Below are 24,466 nucleotides of genomic sequence, written 5' to 3'. Positions count from 1 at the left end.
ATGCACTTTTTGCATTCACATTTAGATTTCTTCCCTCAAAATCTTGGGGATGTAAGCGATGAACAAGGCGAGTGGTTTCACCAGGACATTAACGTAATGGAACACCGCTATCAGGGTTTTTGGAATGACTCAATGATGGCAGATTACTGTTGGATGTTATATAGGGACAACCCTGAAAAATCGTATCAAGAACTTTCAATTTCTGCTCATATTTTGATTTCTATTTTACATGTGAAATTATTGTGGCTCAATAATAAAAAAAACTGTTCCTTAAGGTGAAGCATTTTTTCTGATATGTAGATTACTGTTTTCTTAATGTCCCCAGTATATTTCCTATACCTTATAATAATGATGCTGCTCCATGGAAACTATACTTGCTACAGAAAAATTATATACATTTTTGAAATCGGGACAAAAAGAGGATTCAGAAAAGTACAGTCACCTGCGATGATTACAAAATATATTTTTCTGTAGACCTGTGTAATCAGCCAAAAATTTACTGGTTGTAGTCTATTGCAGTTTCCTGCCCTGCGCTGGTTCTCTACTGCATAAGGGTACTGCAGTTATGACATGCTGGCTTATACAGCATCTTCTGAGTGTCTCGGAAGTAACTTTCTCAATGGAAATTTAGGACATTTAGAACAAAGTTCTTTCAGCCTTACATTGAGAAAGAAGCTAATGCTCCCGTGTGTGAGCTGGAAAGAAAGAGCTTGGGCTACATGATGCAGCACTGGAAACAGCAGAAGACAGAAACTAGTGTCTTAATGTACTGAGATTGTCTCTCCAGGAAAGGAGACAAACTCTAGCTCAGCGCCACCTATTGGAAGTAGCAATCCTAAAAGTCAAATGTGGATTTTTAACAATCCTTTGCATATGACTTAGGATATATATGCCAGATCAGAATCCCAATTTGCAGACACTGTGTTTCGGGGTGCTTTCCCCTCGTCAGTGCAAAGTATGAGGTGTCTGATCTGGCTCATGATTAATGTACTGACAAACACACACACTACGAATGGCAACAGCGGAGGCAAAAACCCATCAAGGCAAAATATGAAAGGTGACAGGTAAACCTGGGGGCAGAGGTTAAATAAATGTGCTCAGCATCACAAATTATACATTAATGAAGATGAAGATGCCTAAATAGATAGAAAAACAAGGGCCAGAACACAAACCATGCAATGAAAAAAAAACAAAAACCCCCGTAGGCTATGTTCACTTGTTGCATTTTTTTTCATGAGTTTCATGCATATTAAAAGATTATATTTAGGCTATGTGCGCACTGAGCATTTTTCGCGGCGTTTTTGCGCTTTTTTCGGGTGCGTTTTTGAACTCCAAACTGCATGACTTTGCTTCCCCAGCTAAGTGTATGACTTTTTTTTGCTGTCCGCACACAACTTTTTTTTAAGCTGCGTTTTTGAGCTAAAAAAATAAAAATGGACATGTCAATTCTTTCCTGCGTTTTACTGCATTTTTCACCCATGCAATGCACTGGAAAAACGCAGCAAAACAGTAATCAAAAACACTGCAAAACACACCAAAACGCGGTAAAAACACATGCATTTTTACCGCTGCGTTTTTTGACGCAGGTGTGTTTTTGTGCGTTATTTGCGGCCAAAAACGCAGCGTTTTTGAGAAGTGCAAAAATGTCCTAATGTGCACATAGCCTTACAGTACCAGCAAGACCTATGAGATTTTAGAAATTTCAGGCACACGCTTTTTTTCCCCCCTGACAAATGAAGAACGGCTGAATTTTTTTAAGGCAGCATTTCCACCATTGTAAGCAATCAGGGTGCAAAGATGTAACCCCTGTGGTTTTGTTACGTTATTGACAATGACACCCAAAAAAGCAGCAAAAAAAGAGAAAATACAGCAGTAAAACCAGCTTTTCGGCAGCAGCTTTTTTTTTACTCTCAAGAGAACAAGTTTTGTGCTTTGGCTGCAAAAACTCAAAACCCCGCAATGTGTGAACATAGCCTTACCAATGTAAAAGCAAAACCAATGCCATGCTGCTTATGTTTGGCCCATTGAACTAGTAATTGACAAGGTCATTCCATTGCAATTTTGAAGATGTTACCGTAGTAACATCATTAAGGTTCAAACTGTTTTCAAGGAAGACTTATTTGGCCAATGACCACTTGTTCCTTAGTAATTAGCATCTAGCGTCTGAAATTTCCGGTATGACATCATAATTGAGCTTTTGTTATAAAATGTGCTCCGAGGTATTACCTAATACTGTGACGGTCATCTAGATCTCAGATCTGTAAAATAAGTCTTCCTTGAATTATGTAAGCACCTGGTAAGACACACACTAGCACTTACCTTGTCTTCTCCATAACAGTGTCTGTGAACACAGAGTCTGTACCGCCACCATTACAAACCATACCACCACCATCCTCATCAACATCATCCTCATCAAAGTCAGACGTGTTCAGGAAATCAAAGCTCTCTAAAGCACTCTCAACAGTTAGACTTATACTGGAAGACCTGCTTCGGGGTACAGATGGCTTGCACTGCAAAGGTAGAAGGGACCAGTGAAGACCAGACACAATGATATAGGAACGAAGCTCAGAAAAGATTAATGGTTATCTCGTAAATGGAGTTTTCACATGTTAATGTCTGATTTACTCATACATAGAACATTGAAAGTGAACCTGTCAGGTCTAATATGCACCCATAACCACGATAAGTTCTGAGTGCATATTACCAATCCCTGCCTAACCGTCCCTGTATACACTAGCATAGATAAAGAGATCTTTAGAAAAAGTATTTCTAAAGATCTTATATCGTATGCTAATGAGAACGGGGACTAGTCCCCTGGGCGTTAGTTCCCTTGCTTTTCGGCCCTATTCGCAGGCTAGTACGCCCCTGTGTGCGTGCTAACATGCCAATAAATGTGCAGCTTCACATAATGATCTCACTCACCTCTCCGCTGACATCACGCCCGACACTGGATTTCGGCTCAGTGCGCATGATCCCAGAGTTTTGGTCATGCGCACTACTTCAGTTTGAAGCCGGAACACGTATACCCGGCTTCATAGTGCACATTACCGAAACTCCGGGATCATGTGCACGAAGTCGAAATCCCCAGTTGGACACGATGGCGGCAGAGAGGTGAGTGAGATCATCCTCTGACGCTGCACATTCATTAGCGTGTTCGCACGTCCACAGGGGCCCACAGGGGCGTACCAACATGCTAATGGAGCAGACTAGGCTGGGGAACTAAGGCCCAGGGGACTAGTCCCCTCGCTCATTAGCATACGAAATAAGATCTTTAGAAATACTTTTTCTAAACATCCCTTTATCTATGCTAATGTATACAGGGACAGTTAGGCAGTGGTTAGCAATATACACCCAGAACTGCTCATGGTTCTGGTTGCATATTACACCTGACAGGTTCCCTTTAAAACACTACGTACCCTCTGGTATACACTTGAAAGGCCATGTAACCCAATTCATTAGAAACAACTAAATAAAGAAGTATAAGGCCTAAAATAATTTTTATTGAAATAAATGAAAAATACGAAAAATTACTTATATATGAAATGGTGGTACAGGAGTGAATATATATTTTTACATAATATTTATTTTTCACATAATTTATTTTTCTATTGCATTTGGACATCTTTAACATTGTATTTTTGTATACATATATAGGCTATTTTTTGCAGTCCTTTTTGTTATGTAATTTTTAGGGTTTTTAATCTATTTCAATAAAATTATTTTAGATCTTATGTCTTTGTTTAGTTATTTATAGAATATTTAATAAGTAGATATTCTTTTTTTTTTTTAAAAAAAGGGGTTTTTTTTGGTTTTTGAAAGACAAAATATCATAGGCACACAGTAGAAGTTAATATGGTAGTTAAGGTGGGTGACCCAAAATTTGTGAATTTGATGGCATAAACCCAGGGTGGCAGTGGGACTTGTGTCTATCTAAAAATGGATATCATCTTGCCTCATTCTCAAGACAGAAGAAGGCGACAGTGGTGGGACCTGCATCCATCTGACACAGATACGAATGTCAAGATGGGAATACCTTATTCAGCTGTTAACCTTCATTTAGATGACTTCAGATAAAACTTTGTCCTTCCCCCCTATGTTGTTTTCAATTATACATCTAATTTTACAGTTTTCCAATTTTTAAACAATTGCCTTATTTTTCATGAAAAGGAATAAAGATTTACCAGTCCAAAGTATACGATCATTTTACCCAACACTTTCCCAGCTCCAAGTTTAGTTTCCAAACCCTCTTAAAGGGAATTGGTCATCAGGTTTCTGTTACCCCAACTGACAGCAGAATGATTTAGAGACAGACCTCAATTCCAGCGATGTGTCACTTACTAGGCTTCTTGCCGTAGTTTTGATAAAGCTACAGTTTAATCAGCAGGAGACTATCAATAGAAGAGTAGTAAACCTGCTGTCGTGTAGTACTACATATTCATAGGCTCTGTATAACCCCGCCCCACCACGTATTTGCTGCTGTAGTCAGTGCAATACTGAAAGCAGCCAATCAGTGGTGTGGGAGGGGTTATACAGAGTTCAGGATTGTGAGAGCTGGTAGATCGCAGAAGAGAACAGATTTTATCAAAACTGTAGCACCCAGCAAAGTAAGTGATACAACAGTGGAATCAGGGTCTCTTTCTCTACACCATGCTGCTCTTGATTGGGGTAGCAAAATCCTGGTGACAGATTCCCTTTAAAATTTTGTATTCAACATTCAGGCCTCATTTACACTTCCATTTTGATGTACAGTATGTGTTCTAGCGGTGTTTTTGACAGTGAGAACATGTGACCATTATAGTATAGGGTGCTGCTCACGTCTGCGTTTTTGTTTTTTTTTTTGCAAAATAATCACGGAAACATGTTCAATTTTCAACCAAGTCACAGATCAAATCACTTATGCAATCTATATGTCCATTAAAAGTCAGAATCACACAGATGCTATGATCGATGGTTAACACAGGCACACTGACCTAACTGCTGAAAATCTGATCCAGCACACTAATGAAAATTGACCATCTTGTCACATACAAAAAAAAAAAAAAAAAAGAAGTCTGAATGAGGCTTAAAAGTGATAACTTATCAAAAGGATACATGATGCCTTTCAGATCAGTAGTAGGGTCATTCCATGGTAACTTGCGTTACATTCACAAGCCAAAAACGGAGTTAATAATGGCTACAGACTGTTCTCTGAAGGCAGGCACAAAAATGAGTGAATGTACATTGTACATTGAACTATTCTCAATAGATTTCAACAGTTTGATTTTTCAACAATACAAATTAAATACAAAATATAATGTTATTACTTGGTAACTTATGTTACACAAACAGTAACGCAAGTTACAACATTGTATTTTGTATTTAAATTTCTATTGTTGAAAAATCAAACTGTATTGAAATCTATTGAGGATAGTTCAATGTACAATATACATTCACTCATTTTTGTGCCCGCCTTCAGAGAACAGTTTGTGAATGTAACGCAAGTTACCATGGAATGACCCAGGAGTAGAGTTGAGCGGACAGTCAATAATCCGGGTCCGGCGGATCACCGGCGGGTTGACAAAGAAGTCCTGATCCGATCCGGCCCCATATATGTCAATGGGGAGAGAAAGAAAGAGAGAGAAAGAGAGCGATCGAGAAAGAGAGAGAGAAAGAGAGCGATCGAGAAAGAGAGAGAAAGAGAGCGATCGAGAAAGAGAGAGAGAAAGAGAGCGATCGAGAAAGAGAGAGAAAGAGAGCGATCGAGAAAGAGAGAGAGAGAAAGAGCGATCGAGAAAGAGAGAGAGAAAGAGCGAGCGAGAAAGAGAGAGAGAAAGAGCGAGCGAGAAAGAGAAAGAGAGCAAGCGAGAAAGAGAGAGAAAGAGAGCAAGCGAGAAAGAGAGAGAGAGAAAGAGAGCAAGCGAGAAAGAGAGAGAGAAAGAGAGCGAGCGAGAAAGAGAGAGAGAGAAAGAGCGAGCGAGAAAGAAAGAGCGAGCGAGAAAGAGCGAGCGAGCGAGAAAGAGCGAGCGAGCGAGAAAGAGCGAGCGAGCGAGAAAGAGCGAGCGAGAAAGAGCGAGCGAGAAAGAGCGAGCGAGAAAGAGCGAGCGAGAAAGAGCGAGCGAGAAAGAGCGAGCGAGAAAGAGCGAGCGAGAAAGAGCGAGCGAGAAAGAGCGAGCGAGAAAGAGCGAGCGAGAAAGAGCGAGCGAGAAAGAGCGAGCGAGAAAGAGCGCGAGAAAGAGCAAGAAAGAGAGGGAGAGAGAGAGAGAGAGAGAGAAAGGGAACCCCCCCTTCCCCCCAAAAAAAACACGGATCCGGATCGTGCACCCGGAATCCCGCGTCCGGGTCGGACTCGGATCTGCTGCTCAAACCGCGCGGATCCGGATTTTGCCGGTCCGGGTCCGCTCAACACTACCCAGGAGTCTAACCACTGGAAACCCAAACAGCCCTGAGTAAAGGGATCAGGACTGCCTGGCTGGACTGGAGCGGTGGCAGAGTATACACCACAGCACCATTCATTCTCCAGGACACAGCCAAATATAGTTGAATATGTAATAATATTTCAGATCCCGATTTTGGGACTGGTGGATATCCAAGTGTTCAGCCCAATGGCGATGAACAAGTGGCTGATGCATTTTTTCAGGATTTATTAGCTATAGCTGTTAGCCATCTAACTTAACGATCAGAAGGACTATATCCAATGAAAAGTCGCTTTCTTCCTAACAAGTAGCAAACGTCAGAATGGAGTCCCTTCAATTAGTTTATACAATTTGGAGCAGAAATCAGAAATGAGGTTCTCCAAATTGTCCTTTAGGCTATGTTTACAGCTTATAATAATGTGGATGTTTATATCTGCTAAAGAAATCAAAGGCTGAAACTCAGTTTTCTGCTGTACAGTTCCATGGATATGGGGACAGTTAGTCTTCGTCTGTGTTCTCACGTTGCTTATGTACTGCCTTTTTTGCAGCGTTTTTTGCATGAGTTTTTTTGCAAATTAAAACCTTTTTTTTTTTTATTTTTACAGTAGCAGCAAACGCTAGGAGACTCTAGAAATCTCATGCACACATTTGCTTTTTCCTCCTTCTAGAAATGGAAAACTGCTGCATTTTTTAAAGCAGCAGCGTCTAAAATTCTTTCAGCATTTTTTCACCATTGAAAGCAAAGTGCAGAAACACGACCAATGCGTTTTTGCTGCTTTTGTAGTGAATGAAAATTAAACGTGTACTCTAGACAAAGGACACACCAAAAAACAGCAAAAAACACTGCAAAACCTGTTTTTTTGTGAGCAGCTGTTTTAGTGCAAGAGAGCAAGTTTTGGCTGCAGAAAATAATGCAATGTGCATTCACATATCTGTTTGGATGCCAAAGCCACGAGTAGAACTTACAGAGAAAACTAGGATAGAATGGTTTTGTTATTTGGAGACACTCCTGGCTTTGGCATAGAAATACTGACATTTGAAGGAGACCTTATGTACACACCTATAGGGCTGTGGAGTTCGGGTCAGGAGTCCACTAGTTGGTCCAGATCTTGAGGTCTGTAAAACCTAGACATGCGAGTGCCGCCTTATTATCTTTTAATGGTGCTAGTCTAGATTTTCCATGAGGAATTGGTTCTAATTAACCCTTTCACAGATAGTGTCCCTGCCTGATGCGGGATCACACGCTGAGCCTGCATCTTTTCCGCACATGATTGCTGATTTAATCAGCCATTATGCGCCTTTAAAAAAGTCATGGGTGGAGTGGACCTCCACCCAAGGCTGTTAACCTGTTAAATGCTACTGTCAAGCTTTGACATCGCCATTTAAACACACACTGGCAAAGTGCCCATCTAGGATGCACTCCTATGTATAGCACAAGTGATCAGACGATTGCAGCTTCAAGTCCATTAAAGGGACTATTAACCCCTTCACCCCGGCCATTAAAACACCCCAATGACGGGCCATTTTTTGCAATTCTGACCAGTGTCACTTTGACAGGTTATAACTCTGGAACGCTTCAACGGATCCTGGCGATTCTGAGATTGTTTTTTCGTGACATATTGTACTTCATGTCAGTGGTAAATTTAAGCCGATATTTCTTGCGTTTGTGAAAATGTAGCAAATTTTGCGAAAATTTGGAAAATTTTGCAATTTTCAAACTTTGAAAATTTATGCCTATAAATTTGAGATATATGTCACACAAAATAGTTACTAAATAACATTTCCCACTTGTCTACTTTACATCAGCACAATTTTCGAAACAAATTTTTTTTTCATTAAAAAGTTAGAAGGGGTCAAAGGTCATCAGCAATTTCTCATTTTTCCAACAAAATTTACAAAAGAATTTTTTTTTAGGGACCACATCACATTTGAGGTGACTGAGAGGCCGAGGTGACAGAAAATACCGAAAGTGACCCCATTCTAAAAACTCCACCCCTCACTCTGCTCAAAACCACATCCAAGAATTTTATTAACCCTTTAGGTGCTTCACAGCAACCAAAGCAATGTGAAAGGAAAAAAATGAAAATTTTACTTAACACAAAAATGTTACTTTAGCCATAAAATTTTCATTTTCACAAGGGAGAAAAGAGAAAGTGCACCCTACATTTTATTGTGCATTTTCTCCTGAGTACGCTGATACCCCATATGTGGTAAATATCAATTGTTTGGGCGCACGGCAGCGGTCGAAAGGGAAGGAGCACCATTTGAATTTTTTAACACAAAATTAGCTGCACTCATTAGCGGGTTTGAAGACACCTATGTCGGGTTTGAAGACCCCCTAGGTGCCTAAACAATGGAGCTACCCCACAAGTGACCTCATTTTGGAAACTAGAGCCCTCAAATATTTTTTCTAGATGTTTGGTGAGCACGTTGAACCCTTAGGGGCTTCACAGAAGTTTATAACGTTGAGCCGTGAAAAGAAAAAACATTTTTTTATACCACAAAACTGTTGCTTCAACTAGGTAGCTTTTTTTTCACAAGGGTATCAGTAAAAAATGCACCATAAAATGTATTGTGCATTTTCTCCTGAGTATGCAGATACCCCATATGTGGTGGAAATCAAATGTTTGGGCACACGGCAGGGCTCAAAAGGCAAGGAGCGCCATTTACATTTTTGGCTGCAAAATTAGCTGCACTCATTAGCGGACGCCACGTCGGGTTTGAAGACCCCCTGAGGTGCCTAAACAATGCAGCTCCCTCAAAAGTGACCTCATTTTGGAAACTAGAGCCCTCAAATAATTTTTCTAGATGTTTGGTGTGCACTTTGAATACCTGGGGGCTTCACAGACGTTTATAACGTTGAGCCGTGAAAAGAAAAAAATAAAATTTTTATCCCTAAACTGTTGCTTCAACTAGGTAGCTTTTTTTTCACAAGGGTATCAGGAAAAAAAATGCACCATGCAATTTATAGTGCATTTTTTCCTGAGTATGACGATACCTCATATGTGGTGGAAAGTAATTGTTTGGGCGCATGGCGGGGCGCAGAAGAGAAAGAGCACCATTTGACAGCAAAATTGGTTGGAATCATTAGCTGACATAATGTTGCATTTGGAGACCCCCTGAGGTGCCTAAACAATTGAGCTCCCCCACAGGTGACCCCATTTTGGAAACTAGACCCCTCAAGGAATTTATCTAAATGTTTAGCGAGCCCCAAGGGGCTCCACAGAAGTTGATAATGTTGAGCCATGAATACAATTTTTTTTTTTAACCACAAAACTGTTACTTGAACCACGTAGCTTTTTTTTTCACAAGGGTATCAGGAAAAAATGTACCATAAAACGTATTGTGCAATTTCTCCTGAGTACGACGATACCTCATATGTGGTGGAAAGTAATTGCTTGGGCGCATGGCGGGGCTCAGAAGAGAAGGCGCACCATTTGACAGCAAAATTGGTTGGAATCATTAGCGGACGCCATGTCATGTTTGGAGACCCCCTATGGTGCCTAAACAGTGGAGCTCCCCCACAAGTGACCCCATTTTGGAAACTAGACCCCTCAAGGAATTTATCTAGATGTTTGGTGAGCCCCTTGCACCCCCAGGGGCTCCACAGAAGTTGATAACGTTGAACCGTCATTTTTCTTTTTTTTTTAACCACAAAATTTTTGCAACCAGGTAGCTTTTTTTTTTTTTACAACAGTATCAGGAAAAAATGCACCATAAAACGCATTGTGCAATTTTTCCTGAGTACGCAGATACCTCATATGTGGTGGAAATAAATTGTTTGGGCGCATGGTGGGGCTCAGAAGAGAAGGAACGCCATTTGACTTTTCAAACGCACAGACGCGGTGCACTGATCGGCCGCTGCAGGACGCACGTTCGGATGAGATATAAAAAGCGTCGGGGATACGAAAAAAAAAAAAAAAAAGTCACGCCAAAAATTGAACAGGGATGCAAATCCGTTATCTGCATCCGTGATCAGTGCTCGGTGAGACGCATGGACAGATGAGGTGTAAAAATGGACAGGATACAGGGAAAAAAAAAAAAAAAAGTTATACTCACAGTACCCAGAGGATTAACAGGAGGATCACTTACCAGAAGAACTGCAGGAGGAACAGAAGGCAAGCGAGATAGACAGCTGTACAGGAGCAGCAGGCAGGACGTTGGACAGCTCTGCAGAATACCCAGGAAGAAGGACGCAGAGATGGAGGCAGATGTGATCGGGCCAGTGAAGACCTTGGACGACCCGGTGAAGGCAGGTAAGAGGACGTCGAGGGGAGGGGGGGAGGGGGTAGGGGTGGGGGATACCGGAGAAGCAAAGAAGGAAGGAAGCAGAATAGAGATGACAGAGGAGGCAGGCAGATCGCAGGGGGAGCAGATGGGGATGTCGGGGGGCAGATCGCGTGGGGCATGGGCAGGGGCCATCATGGGAGCGCGCAGGGGCCATAACGGGAGCGCGCACGGGCTGCAAGGGGAGCGGAATACTCACGTGGAGCAGGAGCAGAAGCGGTGACATCGGCGGCAGCAGCGGTGGCGTGGTACCACAAGTACCAGCCAGTGCACGCTGTAGACATGTTGGGGGAGGCTCCCCAGACCAGCACAGGCCTGGGGAGAGCGGCCACCTGCAGATCAGACCGCCCCACTGCACACTGATTGGAGCGACTGCGCGTCATAGCACGATCACTCCAATCAGTGCAGCAGGGGCTGGGGGGGGGGGGGGGGCGACATGTTTGAGGTCTAGCTATGATCTGCTGCATCATCTCATAGCCGGATCTGACAGTATCGCACTAATTCAGGCATTGTTTTTGCCGAAATTAGTGCGAACGATGTGGTTGGCGGTTCAGATTTGAACAGCCAATAACATCGATCGTCTATGGGGGGTGGCGATGCCACCCCCCTTAGGGTCAAGCAAAGGTCCCCTGCTGTAAGAAACAGCAGGGGACATAATTTGAAAGCCGTTGCTATGGCCACGGCAATCAAATGAACTTTAGGCAGTAAAGTTACGTCCCTGGTCGTTAAGTCACATTAAAATAGGACCTAATTTTACTGCCCGCGGTCGTGAAGGGGTTAAACACAGTAAAAAGTAAAAAAATGTTTTTTGAAAAGTACAAATATATATGTTTTTAAAAACAAAAAAAAAAACACAACAAAAAACATTTTTACTGTATTTAATAGTCCCCTTAAGGAACTTGAATCTGCGATCGTGTGATCACTTGTGCTCACACAAATATATTCACAAGGCCAAGTCGACCTGTCATTGCCTACAGCAGAACAAAGTGAAGGTTCTCGACTGGCCATCTCAGTCTCCTGACCACAATATCATTGAGCTGCTCTGGGGAGAACTCAAGTGCGCAGTTTTTGCAAGAAAGCCCAGGAATTTACAGGAACTGGAGGCTTTTTGCCAAGAAGAATGGGCAGCTTTACCATCTGAGAAAATAAAAAGCCTCATCCACAACTACCACAAAAGACGTCAAGCTGTCATTGAGGTTAGAGGGGACAATACCAGGTATTAAGAACTGGGGTATGTGAACTTTTGAATAGGGTAATTTGGATGTTTTTGACTGTCATTAGGATTTAAAAAGAGAAAACGGTAGTTTGACAATAAATGGCTTCACCCAATCACTAAGCATGGGTGGAAAAAAGTTTGTGTTATCATTCATATTCTCTGACAAAAGGCCAACAAAGCAAAAAATCTGGGTATGTAAACTTTTGAGCACAACTGTAATGTTAGATATATAGATAGATAGATAGATAATCTCACACATATAAATACATACTTTCCTATTAAAAATAACACAAATTCATACTCATGGGATGCTGACAATTTGTTTGGTCTGACCTGTTTTTCTTGGCTAAAAATTTACATCAAATCCCACTCGTGTGAATAAAGCACAAAGGTCTAGTACGACATATTTTAGACCCCACAAACAAACAGTCAGTTATACAAGCATGATGAAATTAGGACAAACATGAAAGGAAGCAGTAATGGAGGAAAAAATGAAAAATTAAATTATATCCTGGTAATATGACCCCCCCCCCCCCCCCCCTCAGTGCACGGCTAGTTTAAGCATTTAGGACATTTTATTTTTTTTTAAATTAAATTAAATTTCCAAGTTCCTAGACCCGTGGCCTTCATTTACATAGGGACATGTGTTTTTAAATATCACCTAATCATTTTAGGGTACATATAACGTACTGAAAACCCTAGGCCTTTTTTGGGGGAGGGGTGGAGGTAATGATGCAATTTTTATTTCCTTTTGCTTAGAGCCTGCACCAAGTGGCAATAAGCGACGTTATTTTATTCTGCAGGTTATAGCAATATTAAATTATATTGATTTTTAGGTTTTGATACTTTTTACACAATGCACTTATTTTACTTTAACCTTTTTGAATTACAGATCATTTGTCCTAATGTCACTTTCATCTGTTGCTGCAGCTCTGAGATGTCTTGATTTCCAGGTGAGTGGCTGTTTTTATTAGTATTATATGTTAGGGTATATACAATTTTTTTTTACTGCTCTTTATTACATTTTTTTTTCAGAAAGCCAATGAATTAAAGGCAGCAAATCTGACTTCTTTTCTATTTTTATTGCAAAAAAACCCCAAACACACAACATGATATTGTTTAGGTGGGGTTGTTATGGACATGGCAATACCAATTAAAGGAAACCTGACCGCAAGCTTCTTTTTTTTTTTTTTTTTTAATCCTATTGGGGGCTTAAAGATCTCTCACCAGTTTAAGCCTGTTAAACTGGCCTCATGATGGAATAGTGGCTGCAGAGCTGAATTAGGCTATGTGTGCACATGTGCGCTCTGCACTGCACAGAAAAGGTGCGCTTCAGAGCGCAGCTGAACAGCTGTGTTCTGAAGCGCATGGTGCCGGCAGAGAACGTGCGCTCTGCATGCTGCCTCTCCCTATAGATCGCATGCAAACCGCACGGAAAAAGTCACATGTCACTTCTTAGAACGCAGCGATTCGGGCAGCAGCTGAATCGCTGCGTTTTAATATGCCACGTGCGCACGTCTCCTGCAGAATCTCCATAGATTGTGCAGGGGACGCAGGACGCATGCAGTTACGCTGCGGTGCAGAACGCAGCGTAACTGCATGCATGCATGCATGCAATACGCACATACCCTAAGGGTATGTGCGCACGTTGCTTTTTACCTGCTTTTTACCTGCTTTTTTGCTGCTTTTTCTTCTGCGCTGTTTAATGCCAAAATGGATGTGTTCTTCTATTCAAGCAAAGTCTATGGGAATTTGGGTTTCTTGTTCACACTATGTTGTTCAAAATGCTGCCTTTTTGTGGCAGAACTTTGGTCAAAAACTCAGCTTTGCAGTGCAAAACCCAAATGGCAAAAACAATTGACATGTTGCTTCTTTGAAAAGCTGAGTTTTTAACCAAAGTTCTGCCACAAAAAGGCAGCATTTTGAACAACATAGTGTGAACAAGAAACCCAAATTCCCATAGACTTTGCTTGAATAGAAGAACACATCCATTTTGGCATTAAACAGCGCAGAAGAAAAAGCAGCAAAAAAGCAGGAAAAAAGCAGGTAAAAAGCAACGTGCGCACATACCCTTAAACAGTTTTTATGTTTTAATTTCTCATCTCATGCAAAAATTAGCATATAAGGTTTACAAGCTAAGATTTATCTTTGGGGAATAGTTACTTTTTTTTCCTGCAAGACATTGACTAATCATAAGCAGAAGGCATCATGCAGGGCAAAAAATAAAAAAACACACACACACACACACACACACACACACACACACACACACCAAAAGTGAAAGTGAGATCCAGCTTTTTCTGTGTGAGAAGTTGTAATTACACAGCCCTGCTCTCTTGAATTGTGATTAGTAATTAGAGAGGTTTCTGATTACAAACACTTCTTGCACCTCACACCTTTAAGGTGGTGTCACACACCGTGACAACGACGTCACTGCTACGTCACCATTTTCTATGACGTAGCAGTGACATTCAGTCGTTGTGTGTGACACATCCAGCAACGAGCTGGCCCCTGCTGTGAGGTCGCCGCTCATTGCTGAATGTCCTGCTTCATTTTTTGCTCGTCGCTCTCCCGCTGTGAAGCACAGATCGCTGTGTGTGACAGCGAGAGAGCGACGAACTGAAGAGAGCAGGGGCCGGCGTCTGGCAGCTGCGGTAAGCTGTAACCAGGGTAAACATCGGGTAACCAAGGGAAGCCCTTACCTTGGTTACCAGATATTTACATTAGTTACTAGCACCGCCGCTCTCACGCTGCCAGTGCCGGCTCCCTGCTCTCCTAGCCAGGGTACACATCGGGTTAATTACCCGATGTGTACTCCAGCTACGTGAGCAGGGAGCCGGCACTGGCAGCGTGAGAGCACAACGCTTAGCGCTGGCTCCCTGCACACGTAGCCGGAGTACACATCGGGTAATTAACCCGATGTGTACCCTGGCTAGGAGAGCAGGGAGCCAGCGCTAAGCGTGTGCGCTGGTAAACAAGGTAAATATCGGGTAATGGTTACCCGATATTTACCTTAGTTACCAAGTGCAGCATGGCTTCCACAGCGACGCGTGTCGTTATGATCGCTGCTGCGTCTGCTGTGTTTGACAGCTAAGCAGCGATCATAACAGCGACTTACTAGGTCACTGTTGCGTCACAGAAAATGGTGACGTAACAGCGACGTCGTTGTCGCTATGTGTGAACCCAGCTTTAGGCTGGAAACATTTGTGCGTGTAAAATCGGTCCGAGTCTCATGCTAGAAAGTAGCATGAGCTCTGTTCATGTTATGATCAGTGTCCAATGCAACTGCAATGCGATCCTGGGATTATTCAATTGATTGCAGTCCGTGTGCAATGCGTGTTTGATGCGTATGGGATCCATTTTTACCATGTCATCTGCCATTCAGCTCTGCTACATGGCCACTGACAGTAGACACAGACAGAGCCATGTAGCAGAGCTGAATGGCCGCTGACAGCAGACACAGACAGAGCCGCACGTTCAGAATGAAGTCAGATGAACTTCACCCAACTTCATTGTCATCCCGCGGCTCTGTCTGTGTGTCATGGCCTGATTTTCCCGAGTGACAGAAGTGAGCAGTGTGATCAGCGGTGCCGTCACTGAGGTTACCTGCGGCCGAAGCAGAAGTCCTCCCGCTGAGATCTGTGGCCGCGGGTAACCTGAGTGACAGCACCACTGATAGTGCAACTCACTTCAGTCGCTGCGGGGAGCTCACAGAGAGCGGTCGTGGTCTGTGACCGCTCTCCGTCAGCTTCTGATGTAGCAGAGCTGAAAGCGTCGTGGGAACTCTGGATTACGTCAGACATGGAAGGGTATTTGGGGACTTGAATAAAGTGGTGAAAGAGGGTGGGGTTTTTTGTTATTCATTTCAAATAAAGGATTTTTTGGTGTATGTCTTCATTTTCTTTATCTTACAGGTTAATCATGGAAGGTATCTCGGGGAGACGCCTGCCATGATTAATCTAGGACTTCGTGGCAGCTATGGGCTGCTGCCATTAACTCCTTATTACCTCGATTGCCACCGCACCAGGCCAAATCTGGATGGCCGGGTACAGTCCCGGGACTGTCGCATCTAATTGATGCGGCAATTCCGGGCGGCTGCTGGCTGATATTGTTAGGGTGGAGGGCTCCCCATAACGTGGGGCTCCCCATCCTGACAATACCAGCCTCCTGCTGTATGGCTTTACCCTGGCTGGTATCAAAATTGGGGGAACCGCCCGCCTTTTTTTTTTTTAATTATTTAATTTACTGCACGATATAGACACGCCCACCGGCGGCTGTAATTGGTTGCAGTGAGACAGATGTCACTCAACGTGGGGGCGTGTCTGACTGCAACCAATCATAGGCGCCGGTGGGCGGGGAAAGCAGGGAATACGAGATTGAATAATGAGCGGCCGGCTTTTTCAAAAGAGGAGAAGCCGCCGCACTGTGAATGCTGTGCAGCACCGGTCGGGGATCGGGGATCAGTGAGTATGAGAGAGGGGGGGGGGGGGGAGAGACCGACATGGACAGAGAGAATAGAGACCGAGAGGGAGAGACCGACTGACAGAGATAGAGATTGACCGACATTGTGAGACCTCACTCATTTCCAGTGTTTTCTGAAACATGCGATAAATGTATTAAGAAAAACGGATGTCACTAGGATGGTGTGTGTGCCGTCCGTGTGACATCCGTTTATTTACCCGCTCCCATAGAGTTGCATTGGAGAGACTCGCGCGAGAAACTCACCAAAACGCAGCATGCTGCGATTTTTTTCGCAGTCCGATTTGGACTGAGAAAAAAATAGCAGATGGGAGCTGCCTCATTGATTAACATGGGTCCGAGTGCAATGCGAGAATTTCTCGCATTGCACTCGTGCGAGTTAAGCGCAAGTGAGAAGCCGGCGTAAGGCAGTAAGTGTGGGGTGTAGGGAGTAGAACAGAGCTGTCATTACAAACACTTCTTGCAGCTCACACCTTAAGGCCTCTTTCACACATCCGTGCCTCCGGTATGTGTATGGTCAGTTTCCGTATGTTCCGTGTGACACGCGCCGGAGAAAAGACATGTGTCTGCGAGAAAAAAAAACAAAACATTACTCACCTTCTCCAGCTCTGCAGGCTCTGCCGCTGCTGTCACTTGCTGCCGACCACCGCTCATTATGCTCATTGAATATTCACTTCACTGCGGCCAGAAGCAGCAGCAGCGGGGAGTCTGCAGGACCGGAGATCAGCACCACGGACAGCAACGCCAGGGACAGGTGAGTAGAAAGTTCCCGTTCTCTGTGTGTTATCACGGATAACACACGGAGAACACATGTAGGCCATACACACAGCACACCGAGGGCAATCCGCACCTCTGACACGTCCGTGAAAAACGTGTGAAAGAGGCCTAAGGCAGTAAGTGTGGGGTGTAGGGAGTAGAACAGAGCTGTCATTACAAACACTTCTTGTGGCTCTCGCTTCATTGCATCCAGGGTGGGGTAAGGTAGTAAAGCAGAGCTGATAGCTAGCAGCTTGAAGAGCAGTGCCAATATCACAGCAATGAAGCATAGAAATATATATACAGTTTGTTTTATTCAGCTCTTTCAATAATTCTATCATGTGGCCAGTTAGGCACATAAAATGTGGTGGAAGGTCCTCTTTAAACCATTAAGAGTCTCTCCTCTCGACCTTAGAAGTCACATGCCACTGTATTGTGAAGTCTATAAATAGTGGGGATTGGTTATGAATTTATACACCATTGAACAGGGAGGAGGTAGATTAAAATAAAAAGAAGCTACAATGCACCCACAACTCTACATACGCACATCATTAAACAGTTACAACCAAGTCATGCGTTTAAATGGAATAAAGGACTGAGAACACACAAAGAACATGCAATAAAACATGTAAATTTTATTTATGTGAAATGAAACATGAGGTTAAGTAAATGGATATAAGTAGTCACATTAGACAAGCATGTGTATACTACAGCCTTCAGATATACTATGTCACTTATTACATGCTTCACCACGGCTCGTGTAATAAAGTGTGAGGTTAAATAGATTTAAGGGAAAAAAAAAATCCACACACAAATGCACAAAATAGTGGAAAAATGGAACAAAACTGTTCGGTGAACAAAACCCCTAAAAATCACAAATTTTAAAAAAATATAATAGGAGAATCCATCTTTTTTTGCAACAAATTAAAAAGTAGGCAACAATATACATATGTAATCTATGAATATAAACAGCATCTGCTAAAACTCCTATTGTGAACGGTCAGGCTTTCATCGCCTAACAAGCTATTTCCCTATTTAACACTTCAGGTTGAGCTTAAAAAGGGTATTCTCCACTATTATTAAAACAAATCTTAATGGATGCCAGCTATATTCACATTTCGGAGAGGCGGCGCTCCACTGTAATCTGTACTATTGGCTGCAGGCTTTATATCCCGTCTGAAATGGATCTTCTGACCAGCGTCCACGGATTGGCTGTGGCAGTCACGTGAAACCTCTCTCCCCCTACACCCTGCTGGATTTTTTTTCAATCGGAATACAGTACGTTTTACAAAGGAACACGTCCACTGAAGAATGAGAATAGTTTTTTGGGGGCCCAATCAAGTTTGTTGTAATAGTAGTGGAGAAACCCTTTAAATTTACTCATTCACATTTATCAAGGCTAAACACAGAAACCAAGTAAAAGGGAAAACTAGTAAGCAAGAAAACAAAGATTCTATAAAAAAATATTAGAATAACACTGTCCTATATAAAAATGTATTTTTGTACTAGAAATGCTAACCAGGTGCAAGCCTCAGGAATGTCACAGATCATCTAAAGACAGAGTGATGCTTTGCATTCACTTACTTTTAGGACATCTTCAAGGTGAGTGATTTCATGGTACAATTCTTGGTACTCTGGATACTGGTCTTTACAAGGCTCGAGTGTCAGGAGAAGTCCTTGCAAAGACTCCTCTAAAGTTCCATCCAAGTAGGACCTGGAGGTCTCCGCTTCACTGTATGTGGAGCTATCAGACTGGAGTCTCTCGGGGACAGGGGGTATTTCTGTAGATGTAAGCCGTTTTACCAGCTGTTTGGTGATATTCCCTTCACTGTTGTCTAGCTCCACAGGCTTCAGCTCAGAGGCCTCCTCAGAGTCCTGTAAGATTGACACTGAGACATCTGAAGTAATATATATGTTGTTACTATCCATGGTGGGCAGGCGGCTTTGGCAAACGGAGAGGTCAGACATATCTCCTGCAATGGTTTCCTCAGTTTCACTAGCGCGCTCTGCAATGGATTGGGAGTCCTGCGACTGACTAGCTGAATCTGCAGAAGAACTGGCACTCATAAGGTCTTTCACGGCATCCTCTGATGACAGATCACTGAGTTGATGTTCTGGTGGGGTGACAGTGATTTCGGGATTTGAGTAGCCCAGGGAAGATGAAGGAGTCGATCTCGGAGGCGTACATTCACCATTAGGCAAGTTGTCAAAACTTAAGGAGAGGGCTCTCTTCTCAATGGTTTCTACACCACTATCGAAAACATCATCTTGCAGATTGGACTAAAACAGAAAATCTATCATCAGGTAAATTATATGAAGGGCTACAATAGCTGAATTCTAGAACATTAATAGAAAAACATGGACACTCCGTATAGACAAGCCATTGCAAGCACCACAGCAAATACAACACAAAGTCCAGAAATTATGTCTAACAGAAAATATTCCCATTACATCAGTAAAAGGTTTTCTACTCCAACATAGCGTTTTGTCATCATCTCAAGGTTATAATTAAATCATAATTTCTGGTATGGAAAAATAGATTTTAGGTATGAGAACAATAAACCAAGACTGAAGAGCTGACTAGATTATAGTATTAATGTGTACCTCCAATGTGCCATTATATGCACCACACTGAGGGAATACAAGATTTTCATCTACAATTAGGAATGATTTCTGTGTAGTTTATGAACTCCATTTACTTTATTCCGACTGTGTCTGTAGATGGAACGTGTTCAATAACAATTCCTTCAGTATTGCCACTATGGTTGGCAGGGACTGATAAGCAGGCAGCAAACAGAGCGAGCTTGTAGACAGTGACCAGGTCCGGGCTGCAGCTCCACTGTAGCTTTCACATGGCAATGATGGGAAGCAGAAATCTACAGTACAAATAGCTGAGGTTTGAGGCTAAAAGAAGCGCAGTGGTATTGTACTTCAAGGGGTTGGTGGCCTAAATCCATGTCTGCAATCTTTCTGTGACCTTAGGCTTATGAGTCTTCACATATGCCGATGTCAGAACCAAGACTTTGCCTCTTTCTTCAAGCAGAAGATTGACAACATCAGAGCAAGCTTTGGCGGCCCACAATCCCCACAGCCCCTCACCATAGCTACTCAGCCCTCTTCCTCCAAATCCAGCTTCTCCCCCATGACAGAAGATCTTTCCACTCTACTCTCAAGATCACATCTAACCACCTGTGCACTTGACCCGTGCCTGTCACACTTCATCCCCAACATCACCGCAGTCCTCATCCCCAACATCACCGCAGTCCTCATCCCCAACATCACCGCAGTCCTCATCCCCAACATCACCGCAGTCCTCATCCCCAACATCACCGCAGTCCTCATCCCCAACATCACCGCAGTCCTCATCCCCAACATCACCGCAGTCCTCATCCCAGCCCTAACCCATCTCTACAACCTATCACTAGCAACTGGTGTATTCCCTTCATGCTTTAAACATGCTTCGCTCACACCCATCCTTAAAAAACCCTCTCTTGACCCATCCTCTGTGTCTAGCTAAAGCCCCATTTCTCTTCTACCCTATGCCTCAAAACTACTGGAACAGCATGTCCATCTTGAACTGTCCTCATACCTCTCCTCCTGCTCCCTCTTTAACCAGCTACAATCTGGCTTCCGACCGCATCACTCTACTAAAACTGCCCTAACTAAAGTCACCAATGACCTACTAACTGCCAAAGCCAAGCAACACTACTCTGTCCTCCTCCTCCTGGACCTGTCCTCTGCCTTCGACACAGTAGACCACTCCCTCCTATTATAGATTCTCTCCTCTCTGGGCATCACAGACTTGGCCCTATCTTGGATCTCCTCATACCTAACCGACCGAACTTTCAGTGTCTCCCACTCTCACACCACCTCCTCATCCCACCCTCTATCCTTTGGTGTCCCCCCAAGGTTCAGTTCTTGGACTCCTACTGTTCTCCATCTACACATTCGGCCTCGGACAGCTCATAGAGTCCCACGACTTTCAGTATCATCTCTATGCCGATGACACACAGATCTACCTCTCTGGACCTGACATTACCTCCTTACTAACCAAAATACCACAATGTCTCTCTGCTATTTCATCCTTCTTCTCGGCGTGATTCCTAAAGCTTAACATAGGCAAAACAGAATTCATTGTCTTTCCTCCTCCTCGTTCAATTTCTCCACCAAGCCTATCCATCAAAATTGAAGGCTGCTCACTCTCCCCAGTCTCACAAGCTTGTTTCCTTGGAGTAACCCTCGACTCTGCTCTATCCTTCAAGCCGCACATCCAAAGCCCTCTTCACCTCATGCAGACTACAACTCAAAAATATCTCCTGGATCCATGCCTTCCTTAACCAAGAATCATCAAAAAACATTAGTACATACCCTCATCATCTCCTGCCTCAACTACTGCAACCTCATGCTCTCTGGCCTCCCTTCGAACACTCTTGCACCCCTCCAATCTATCCTGAACTCTGCATCCCGCTTAATCCACCTCTCCCCTCGCTATTCCTCAGACTCACCACTCTGCCAATCCCTTCACTGGCTTCCCATTGCCCAAAGACTCCAGTTCAAAACATTATCAATGACCTACAAAGCCATCCACAACCTGTCTCCTCCTTACATCTGTGACCTAGTCTCCCGGTACCTACCTACACGCAACCTCCGATCCTCACAAGATCTCCTTCTCTACTCCTCTCATCTCCTCTTCCCACAATCGCATACAAGATTTCTCCCTTGCCTCCCCTATACTTTGGAATGCTCTACCCTATCAAATCAGACTCTCAGGTACCGTGAAAAGCTTCAAGAGGAACCTGAAGACCCACCTCTTCCGACAAGTCCTCAACCTACAATAACCCTTAGTCCAGTACAACACTGCGCAACCAGTTCTGTCCTCACCTACTGTACCCTCACCCATTCCCTGTAGACAGTGTGCCCTCATGGGCCGGGTCTTCTCTCCTCCTGTACCAGTCTGTTTTGTACTGTTAAAGATTGTTGTACTAGTTTTTATGTATACCCTTTTTCACTTGTAAAGCGCCATGGAATTAATGGCGCTATAACAACAACAACAACAACAACGGCGATCATGGAACCATGAGTATGCGATATGCACACGCCCAGCCAACTAGAATGGTGCGACCTCACTCAATACACTTACATTGAGTGAGGCTGCGCCCACCTAGTCGGATTCTGGCAGGGAGTGAGCATATTGCATACTTGCGGCCACCTGACCATCCTTCCCGACTCTGGCAACGGTGAATCCTTACAGCGCACAGTGCATGAGATGTGAGGATGCACAAGTCTGCAGTCACGGAGAGAGACTGCAGACTTATGGATTTAGACCAGACAACCCCTTTAAGGATCTAAAGGCAAAATGATTTTTTTTTTCTTACACTAGAGGTACACTTTAAGAACAAGACAATATATATGTTATAGCTGATGAAAGTTTGAAAAAAAAATGAAAGCCACACAGATAATGAACTGTAATTAGGCAATGAAGTGTTCTAGTGCTCTGCATCTTTTGGATCCCTGGGGGTGGGGGGGGGGGGGTCAAATGTAAAAAAATCCCTTCTACTTACCTTATAAAATTAATTAGTTGTGTCCCCAAATAACTGCTCTCTAACACTAAAGAGCAGAACTACTGGAAAATTGTGCTATAAAAACACATCTACAGTCATATTTTAGCATGTGGTGCTATGTGATGTGCTTTTCCATTGAGGCAGTAAGTTGACATTTCTCTGTGACACACCAGTGATATATGTGTACAGAGCACAATGTATCTACTTGAGTGTCATGTGGGTCACAAGTATGTAAGGTTTTCCTAAATTCCTTTATTTGTGATATTGAATTAATATCACTATCGCCCATTTCTGAACACCAATGTGCCGGTTAACATCCAAAAAGATGAAGAAATAATAGAAATGAGAAGGACAATACTGCATGCATGAAAACGTAATTAAGAGGTGAGAGAAAAGTACACACATCCACTGGTGTATAACTCACATATCTCTCTCGGCCGGATCTAGGCCTCAGCCTGAGAGACGGCAGGTCACTAAAAGAGCGACTACGCCGGAGTTTGTCAAAGAAAGTCTCCTGCAGCGCATCCATAATGGACAGCCGTAGCCTTTCTTGCGGAGGGTTGAACCATTTCTTGAGCAGGTTAAAAGCAAACGGGATGTTAGTAAATCACAGAGCAAACAAGTTACCAAGGTGACGAAAGGTTTGTGAGATTTTAGAAAAGTAGGACGTACTATGCACCATGCTAGGTCTTTATTCAACCAAGTACTATGACAACCTGGTTAAAAACACAGGATTATATGTGGTGCAGAGAAATTAAATTTTAAAAAGTTAGAAACAAAAAAAAAGTCATAAAATTAAGAAACAAGAATTTATAGCATTAAATAATGAGATGTTAAAAGGTGTAGTAAGAATTAAGATACTTACAAAGAAGGAATGGTCCTTGAATGTGGGGGTTTCTGGGGTGCCCTGGCTGTATATAGACACTCTTCTCTGGAGAGCAGCAGCCTTGTTTATATTGCCTGTTGATGGGGTCAGATCCTCTGTATCGAACGGACTGCAACATAAATCACATTTTTTATCACCTTGCAGCAATCTCATGACGAAAACACTAGCGATGTTAGGAGAACCGGTCACCATGAAAATGCCGTCCTAGCTGTAGGATCCATGTTATAGCCCAGGGAAGCGGAGCAGACAGATATGTGGTTCTGTGAGGAAGGGTCAGCATAACCTGAGATTTAACTATTTAATCCTCTGCAGCTTCTGGGATTTTCGGCCTACTAGCTGGCCCCATCAGTGACCGACAGCTATCTCTGTATTCACGTACACACAATATATTATAATATATATTTTTTTTTATTTGATTAAATCTCTCTCTCTCTCTCTATCTATCTCTTTGAGTCACTGAAAGGACGGCCCACTGGACCAAAACTCCCAGAAGCAATGGTTAAATCACAGGGTATATTGGATCTTTTCTCACAGTGTTAAATATCCGTCTGCTCCGCTCCTCCTGCTCTATAACATGGTGCCAGCAGATTGGACGCCATTTTTATGGTGTCAGGTTTAACTAGTTAACTACATTCAGTAAATGTACTTTATACACTCTGCAGCCTAAATATCGAAAAATATATTACAAAGCATGAAACTCCTTCCTGTCATGGCCAATTTCCATTTTTTCTTCCATTTCTTAAAGCACCACTCCAGCATTTTTTTTTATGGCCCTGTTGGAGTGGTGATTTAAATTTTAAATCTAAGTCCCCCGCCCCCAGTTTTATATTCAACCTCTCACCTCTTCTGGAATCGCTCTGGTTGGTCTCCGGCGATTTCAGACTAGCCG

General features: G+C 43.1%; 1 protein-coding gene across 3 annotated transcripts in view; it reads right to left on the bottom strand.

Moving 5' to 3' along the window:
* Positions 1–24,466, bottom strand: part of RIPOR2 (RHO family interacting cell polarization regulator 2) — a 243,360-nt gene that overhangs the window by 65,330 nt on the left and 153,564 nt on the right. For 2 of the 3 annotated variants that reach the window (XM_075314675.1, XM_075314676.1), the window contains exons 12-15: positions 23,557–23,686; positions 23,116–23,262; positions 18,715–19,410; positions 2,320–2,510 (exon numbers count right to left, since the gene is read on the bottom strand). In XM_075314675.1, coding sequence (XP_075170790.1) covers positions 2,320–2,510; positions 18,715–19,410; positions 23,116–23,262; positions 23,557–23,686 — 1,164 coding nt within the window. The remainder of the gene's footprint in view (positions 1–2,319; positions 2,511–18,714; positions 19,411–23,115; positions 23,263–23,556; positions 23,687–24,466) is intronic. The other variant, XM_075314678.1, reaches the window with a different exon arrangement.

The sequence above is a fragment of the Anomaloglossus baeobatrachus genome, chromosome 6, assembly GCF_048569485.1.
Source record: "Anomaloglossus baeobatrachus isolate aAnoBae1 chromosome 6, aAnoBae1.hap1, whole genome shotgun sequence".
Taxonomy (NCBI): Eukaryota; Metazoa; Chordata; class Amphibia; order Anura; family Aromobatidae; genus Anomaloglossus; species Anomaloglossus baeobatrachus.
The sequence above is the reverse complement of the archived record's forward strand: the minus strand, read 5'-3'. Positions and strand labels throughout refer to the sequence as shown.